Below are 8690 nucleotides of genomic sequence, written 5' to 3' on the forward strand. Positions count from 1 at the left end.
GACTCTGTTGGGAAGCTGTTAACACATATAGCACTCTCTCTCCCCTTGGGATCTCTTTACCATTGGAAGATATTGGGACATCTCTGGAGTAGCAAGGGAAGCTGTTTTACCTTTGCATGGCCACACCATCACTGATCTTGCTCAAGGTTCAGAACACATTGAGAATAAATTCTATAAAGGCAGAGATAAATAAGATGGCACAATGGAGCAACAGGGTGGCACAGGGATCATGTCTTGGGCATCTAAAGTACTGGGTACTAGGCTTGGCTCGGTCTCCGGTTGTGTGACTTCAGGCAGATTGCTCAACCCTCTGACCCTTGGCTCTATGCATGATCACGGTGAAGTTGTTCTAGGTCAAGGATTGTGGGGCCTGGTTCCCTTTGGCAGTCTGGGAAATCTCATGCAGCCCTCCTCAGAACAAGGCTTTCAAATGCATAAGATGATCTACAGGGGACTAAAAAGAGAAGCCAATCATATTTAAATTCACTTATCAAAATATCATAGACTCCAAGTTGAGAGTCCCTGCTCTGGGTGATCTATCACGTTGTTCTTAGCTCTCAAATACTAGCTGTCAGAATGAAGTTATATGTTTGGGAAGGATTTTGGCATACAGAGCTTTGAGAGTAGCTAGGTGGCACAGTGGATAGAGCCTCAGGCCTGGAGTCAGGAAGACGTATCTTCTTGAGTTCAAATCTAGCCTCAGACACTTACTAGCTGTATGACCCTGGGCAAGTCACTTCAGTTTGTTTGCCTTAGTTTCCTCATCTGTAAAATAAGCTGGAGTAGGAAATTGCAAATCATTCCAGTATCTTTGCTAAGAAAACCCCAAATGGGGTCACAAAGTGTCCAAACATGACTGAACAACAAAAAAGAACTTTGAACTTGGAGTTAGGAGGCCTAGGTTTGAGTACATCATTAAAATTGGAAAGTCCTAATGAGAAGATTTCTTTACTAGGACAGATCAGCCTCTGCTGATTTGTAGTTTATGATCTTGGAGACTAGCCTGGGACACAGAAGTCAGGTGACTTGTCCAGGGCCACACAGCCAGTATTTGTCAGAGACAGGTATTCCCAATTGCAAAGCCAACTCCATCTTTTACGCCAGTCAGCAGACCATCACCACACTGCAAACGGAAAGTGTGCTGTATTCAACCTGCTTATTTTATGTTTCCTAGGGACTGGACGGAGTAGGAAAATATCAGTAGAGGGTAAATTAAGGTAATCATGATCATAAGTCAAGCTCTAACATCAATCAGAATCACACAGTGGTTCTATGGGACATTCCTGGCCTCCAGCATCCTCGTACAGAGAGACTACTACAGCCTCTCCTTGGGACCTGGATCCAAAGATGACAAAGACTCTTGAATGTTTTTTCTCTGGACTCCTTTCAGTGGCATGGGCAGGGTAATGGAGGCTGTTGTTCTTTAGTCATATCTGACTCTTTGTGACCCTATTTAGGCTTTTCTTGACAAAGATACTCAGTGGCCAGCCATTTGCTTCTCCAGTTCATTTTATAGATGAGGAAACTGAGGCTCACAGCAATAAGTGACTTGCCCAGGGTCACATAGTTAGTATCTGAGGCCAGATTTGAATGCAGGAAGATGAGTCTTCCTGACCCCAGGCTCAGGGCTCTGCCCACTGTGCCATCTAGCTTTTCAGGGTAATGGATAGAGGGCCGAATTTAGATTACCAGAGTTTAAATTTCAATTCTGTCATTTGCTCCCTGCATGACCTTGGGCAAGTCACTTAACCTCTGTATGTGTCAGTTTCCTGATCTACGAAATGAGTAGGTTGGACTAGATGACCTTTAAGATTCTAGCTTTAAGCCTGTTAACTTTCCTTATCTGTAAGTCCCCTGTATTTCTAAAGAGGGGGTTAAATTGTTTGGAATAGCTTGTATGTCTGTTTTTTACTGGGATAGTTCTGTAGTTAACAATGTTGACGTATACTTAGTGTTTCGGGGCAAGAGAAAACAAATTTAAGAGACTACGTACAAAGTATGGAGAAATATATTAGAACTGTGCTTTTTAAAGATCTCTCTGTCCTACCAACCGTGAGGTTGCCACCCTGTTCTTTCATGGAGTTTCAGAGGCTGCTTTGCTGCTCATGGATTTTTTGAGAGCATCTTTGACATCCTTGTTCCGTAGTGTGTAAATGAGAGGGTTAAGCAAGGGGGTAACAAAGGTGTAGACCAAGGCAATCTGTCGATCCTCATCCTCTGAGGTGCTGGACCTGGGACGCAGATAGACTAGGCTACAGCAGCCATATTGCAGCAGGACCACTGTGAGATGGGAAGAGCAGGTGGAGAAGGCTCGCCGGCGGCCTTCAGCTGAGCGGATGCGCAAGATGGTGGTGGTGATGAAGACATAAGAGATGCAGATAAGCAGGAATGGGACAGTCAGTACAAGGATTCCTACCACATAGAGGACAGCCTGGTGAACTTGGGTATCAGCACAGGCCAGGCGTAGGACAGGTGGTACATCACAAAGGAAGTGGTTGATCTCCTGGTGGTGACCACAGAAGGGCAGGGTGAAGATCAATGCTGTCAGCTGAAGGCATAGAAAGAGAGCCAGGCCCAGGGAGCCAACCACCATCTGGGTACACAGCTTCTGCGTCATGATGAGGGTGTAGTGCAAAGGATGACAAATGGCCACATGGCGGTCATATGCCATGACAGCCAGTAGGAAACAGTCAGTACTGCCAAGGGTGACAAAAAAGAACATCTGGGCCCCACAGCCAGCCAGTGGGATGGGTTTTTGGGCTCCAAAGATGTTGGAGAGCATTAACGGAACCACAGTAGTGGTGTAACAGATCTCCAGAAAGGACAGGTTGGATAGGAAAAAGTACATGGGGGTACGGAGGAAAGTGTGGGTGCACACAACCCAGATGATGGCAGTGTTTCCACAGAGGATCATCACATAAAGGAGGAGAAAGAGAAGGAAGAGGAGGGCCTGCATCCTAGGGGAAGAAGTAAACATCCGGAATACAAATTCAGTGGGGCCAGACTGGTTGAGATGGATAAAGTTGGGAAGAACCATCTTACCTGCTAAAGGAAAATATAAAATCAGGGGGAGTTACTGATTTATCTAAATAAAATCAGCAACCGAAAGTTTCGTTTTCATTATTTCTCTGCATTTGTCACAGTAGAGGCTAATTTGATTGAGGAAAACTTCCCCCCTCCCTTCAGTTTGGTGATTGGAACGGATTCTCCCTGACCACACCTGTCTCCAACTCCTGGGACATCTCAGGACGTCATCACTTGAGGTCCCTGTACCTACTCTCATCCCTTTTCTTCCATGAGGATAGAGGAATCCCAAAGGCTCCCTGTTCAAAGTGACCTGTTAGTTCAGAGATAAAAAGTTCAACTCATGAGGGTTTTAAAGTAGGTCTCATTTCCATGAGGCTTTTTCTTCTTTGCAAAGCTAGAAAGCTTAAAAATGGAGATAATTAATCAAATTAACCTAAAGCTTTGAGCCCCTAATATTCTTTAATAACCAGCCTAGGAATGTAGTTTCCTGGCTAGGTAAGTTTGGTATAATTAACTATTTATTTTCTCCTTGATCTCTATAGAAAAGATGTTAATTCAGGATACAATATAATTGTCCTCATCTAGAAAAGCTGTCATCAAGATTTAAACACATTGGAAAATTTAAAAGAATGAAGAAACAGTGGCAAGCAATGATCCAAGGTGGCATGTGGCAATGAAACAAAGAAGCAGAAAGAAGAGGGGACTCAGCAGCATTCTGGAGGCTTCTCCAAGTTGGCACAGTTTTTTCACTCCCTGCTGGGTTATCTCAATATGATTCCTGGCAAGCTGTGGAAAAGAAAAGGTGAAGCTGATGCAAGGCTTAGAGTCAGTCTCATGGAAAGTGTTCTCCATCTTCCAATACTGCCTGCTGCTCACTACTATTGCTCTTTGTCCCGCCTCACCATCTCTGTCTCTCTTGTGTCTCCCACAGAGAGATTTTTAAAACTCACTGCAATGAAAAAAAAAAAACAAGACAAAATAAAACTCTGCCCTCCATTTTCAATCTCATTGATAATTTCATCATTTTACTATCTGTGAAAACTATAATACCCATTGTCATTGGGGAGTTAGCCTCCACATCAAGACAATCCACTCTTTCTGAACCACTATTATCTTAGGGTGTGATCATACCATTTCAGACTTCAAGGCCCGGTTAAAGTCATTTTGGCTCATCATTTCATCTCTCTGGGTCTTAGTTATCCTTATTTATATAAGGAAGGGCTTGGCTTAGATGACCTCCCTAATTTGTTCTAGTTCTAACAGTCTGTCATATTTACTAAAGTTCCTTTCAGCTTGAAGATTCAAAGTTCAAGTTCTAGGGTTCATTCCAACTTCTGTGGAAACCATTGTCCCACTCTCATTTTATGTTCGAAAGTTCTTAGTTCTGAATCCTGTGTTCAAAGGCATAACCTGGTTCTGACATTCTATATTTCATGTTTTGAAGTCCTTTTGAACTCTGACAGCCTACATTACCTCCTATGGCATGACAATATTATGCTGTAGAAATGGTTGAGTTAACACTTCTCTGGAAGAGGTTTTATTCTTCCACAGTAACATTATGGTGCCTAGCAATATAAATATATAGTTTTAGGTAGATAACTATTCTGTAAGCTCCAAACCTGAAGAAAAAAGAAGAGGAGGAGAAGAAAGAGGAAAAGAAGCGAGATGAGAAGAACAAGAAGATGAAGAACAAGAAAAAGAAGGAGAAGACAAGGAAAAGAAGGAGAAGTATGTCAGCGATGATGATGATGATGGCAGGAATTGACAAGTGGATAATGTCAGGAGAAGGTAGAAGAGAGAGAGAGAAAAAAAGGAAGGAAGAAGTAAGAGAAAATAAAAGAGAGGAAAAAAGCAGAAGAAAGGTAGTTATTTGAACTAATATTGGTTATGTACCACCATGCCTAACAGTTGCACACTTTTTATTGAAGCTCTGAAGGGCATAAATGAATTGAAAATATCATAAAATCTCAGGGTTAGAAGGGACCTTAGAAATCACTTAGTCCTACCCATATATGAATGTTTCACTCTACAATATACCTTTCAAGTTGTTCTTGAGCCTTTGCTGAAGGACTCTAGTAAAGGATGAATGGCTACCTCCAGAGGCAATCCATTCCTTTTTAGGATAGCTCTAATTCTAAGAAAGATCTTTTTAATCCCTTGTAGTTAGCACAGTGCCTGGTTTATTGACTATTGGCTATTGTACGATAAATTTATTTCTCTCCATATAGAATCTAAGAATGATGGATAGGCACCTAAATCTGGTAGGAGCCTGGCATTTCTCTTTTGAATGAGGCCAAACACATCTAAATAAATTGACCTGATTATCTTGGAATAGGATTGTAGATCACACCCAGGAGAAATGGAGGCAGTGCTAATATTCCCACAACTCATAAAATCTCTGTTTAATATATAGGGCCAAAGATAGAGAAGAAATGACTGAAGGTGCCCCAGTGTTTGTCTTCAAGTATTTGAAGTGCTGTCCTGTGGGAAAGGGATTAAGCTTTATTTATTCATTTATTCATTTAATTATACAATCATCCAATTATCTATCTATCTATCTATCTATCTATCTATCTATCTATCTATCTATCTATCTATCTATTAGTGAGGCAATTGGGGTTAAGTGACTTGCTCAGAGTCACACAGCTAGGAAGTATTATGGGTCTGAGGCCAGATTTGAACTCAGGTCCTCCTGACTCCAGGGCCGGTGCTCTATCCAATGTGCCACCTAGCTGCCCCAGAAAGGGATTAAGCTTGTTTGGGTCGTCCCCAGTGGAAAGAACTGGGATCAATGGGGGAAAGCTACAGAGAAACTGATTTGAGAATGGAAAATGGAAAATCTTGCTGATAATTGGAGCTGTCCCAGAGTGTAATGGGCTGCTTCTAGAGACTGCAGGTCTTCATCACTGATCATTTGTTAGAAACATGGTAGAGGAGATTCCTGCTCCAACATGGACTAGACAAGATGACCTGTAAGGCCTCTTCCAATATGGATATGTTGAAATTCTGTCAAGTAACCAAATACCATTATGCCTTGAATAAATCCTAGAACATTCATAAAACCATAGACATGTGTAGAAATGTCCTTGAAGAGGAAACTGAGGCACAGAGCAGGGGACTTTTCTGGTGCTGTGGCATGAAGTCTGTCTGGGTTTACTTAATCATTGAATGAACAAACATCTATTGAACATGATTATGTGCCCAGCAGTGTACATGGTACTTTGGGGGATACAGAGAAGTGGGAGATGTGGGCCTTGCCCTTAAGTAACCAGAGTCATTGAATGTAAGAGCTGGAAGGGACCTTAAAAAGTGTTAAGTCTACCACCCCTTTAATTTCACAGATGAGAAAACTGAGGCAGATAGGTGGTTAGAATGCTTGACTTAACAGTCCAGGAGACCTGAGTTCAAATCTTGCCTCAGACTTTTACTAGCTATATGACTTATGGGTAATCTAACTAACCTCTCCAAGCCTCAGTTTTCTCATTTCTAAAAAAAAAGGTAGGGTTGGGCCAGATGGTCTCTAATGGAACTTCCAGTTCTAATTGAAGTGGAATGAATTATTGCCTAATGTCACATGGGAAGTTAGCTGCAAAATTGCTTTTAGATCCCACATCTCTCCATTCTAGGGAGTGTCCTGTACTTCAGTTTATGGTATACTTTGTGAGATAATACTGATACACCTGAGCTATTGAAGCATGTTTTAGAAGATGGAGGTTCTGAGAACTGGATTCCATGGCAATGAATCCTCCAATATAATATGTGGGAGTAGCTCCAACTGATCTACTTTTTTCCATCTTTAAACATCATTTTTTTTATTATTGTGAACCTAATAACCATCAATACCACAAATACTGTAATATGCAAAAATAAGAAAGAGGATGTGTAAGAAATTGTGAATTCTGTAACAATTAGCCTTTCAGAAGCATACATGTATATACACAATTGCATAAGTTCTTATAAAAATTTCTCTGTGTTCTCTTCTGCTGTTCTTTTTCATTTATTCTGTGAATTTCAAATCTTTCCTTGATGCTCTTTTTTTTCCCCACATTCTCTGTCACTGCCCATTAACCTACTGACTACTGACTCCCCTCCCCCCAAAAGGAGCCTTCCTTTGTTTCAAACATGGACAGTCTAGCAAAAGAAATGACTGGTATTGGCCATATTTGGGAAAGCATATCTTTGGACTTTATTGATGTCAAAGATCCCTGTTGCCTCTAACAATCTATGCAATCCATGACATACTCCAGAATGAGGGCTGAGTAGCTAGGTTAATTTATACACCCTTCAACGATGACCCCTGAAAAGCCCGTTAGAATGAAAAGCATACTGGATTTGAAGCCAGAAGCCCGCAGTTGACTGTATTTTCTTGGGCAAGACACTTTCTTTCACTGGGATTCAGTTTTCTTCTTTGTAAAATGAGAGGGTTTGGACTGAATTATCTCTAAGGGACTTCCCCAGCTCCAAATCTGGGATCTGAAGTCATACAAGTAAATGAAAAAGAAGCAGTGAAATTACCTCCTCTTACCTCCTTCCAGTGTCTCTGAATCCATCAGCCAACTAAGGAAACACTGATCAGCAGTCTGCTTTTGTCCTGAGATACGCCTGTGCCAGTCTACAGCAGAGTTCAGTTACTCTCTTCCTTACTTCTCATTTACTTAAATGGAATTATATTCCTTGACTTTTAAAGGGTACAGTGATTGCTAGAAAGAGATATCTGCCTAGTGGGTATTCCCCCTTCCTTTACTCTCTGGCCAGATCTCATAGAGCTGCAGGTGGGAACAGATTCTGGTATCCTTCCCTACATAAGGGTCTTGGAGTAGAGACAGCTTTAAGGTATAGTGGTCATGTGTGCTATGGATACTTTCTAGATTGAGGTTCAAGATGCTTCTGCAATATGAGGAAACCCAAATAGGGTAATCCCCATTGACTCCATTCACAATCTAGTCATATTCTTCTTTAATCAGGTTATTTACTGTCCTGTCTCAGGTCTGTCTCAGGGGAATGGGTCCCTGAAGCAGAGGGGTTTGGGGAAAACTTTGTGAATTGGGGATAACTCAGATGAGGCTAATGGACATTTGGATCTCTATGGGCTTGTTCAGTGGACATCCCAACTGGAGCCTGGAGACCAGTAGGAGAGAATCTTACTCTCGTTGCCCTCTCTTTTTTTCTTCCCTCCATCAGGGACTTTGGTTGTCTTCTAGTAAATTTCTCCAGGGGGAAATGGCTAAGCCACAATTTTATACCAACTTATGAGGGATGTGACTGAAGGGGGGAAAATTTCAGTTTTCTCAAGTGAAAAAAAGTCAAAAATTCTAAATAACAAAAAAATTTTAAAGTGTTTCCCATGACAAAGATTGAACCTGGTGCTGAAGATATAGGGATAAAATGTAACACAGTAGCTCCTTTCAAGGAGTGCCTACTCTTTGGGGAGTGGGAGAGTAAGAGATTTACAAGGAGAAGTATGGTACAAAAGGGAATGATTGTGGCGAGGGGAATATCCAGAGAAAATGCTCCAGAAAAATATGAGGAGGGAAAAATTACTTCCAGCTGAGAGGATCAGGAAAAGCTCCAGTGAGTAGATGGCGCCTGATATGGGTCTTGGAAAATGAGCATTAGTAATAATTGTAGCTCATATTTATGTAGTCCTTCAAGGTTTGCAAAGC

The 8690-nt window shown here is 41.6% G+C and overlaps 1 protein-coding gene across 2 annotated transcripts; it reads right to left on the reverse strand.

The window, feature by feature from the left end:
* Positions 1–2009: 2009 nt before the first annotated feature.
* OR10Q1 (olfactory receptor family 10 subfamily Q member 1) lies at positions 2010–4300 on the reverse strand. Of its 2 annotated transcripts, none has more exons than XM_078148312.1 (2): positions 4159–4300; positions 2010–3813 (listed from the first exon to the last, which is right to left on the reverse strand). In XM_078148312.1, exon 2 carries the CDS (start codon positions 3035–3037, stop codon positions 2075–2077), a length of 963 nt encoding a protein of 320 aa, XP_078004438.1. In that variant the 5' UTR covers positions 3038–3813; positions 4159–4300; the 3' UTR covers positions 2010–2074. The 2 variants fall into 2 exon arrangements, with proteins under 2 accessions (XP_078004438.1, XP_078004437.1); XM_078148311.1 differs by having other exon boundaries at positions 2010–3976.
* Positions 4301–8690: the final 4390 nt, after the last annotated feature.

This window comes from Phascolarctos cinereus, unplaced genomic scaffold (assembly GCF_003287225.1).
Source record: "Phascolarctos cinereus isolate Bilbo 61053 unplaced genomic scaffold, phaCin_HiC Scaffold_9;HRSCAF=440, whole genome shotgun sequence".
NCBI classification, from domain to species: Eukaryota; Metazoa; Chordata; class Mammalia; order Diprotodontia; family Phascolarctidae; genus Phascolarctos; species Phascolarctos cinereus.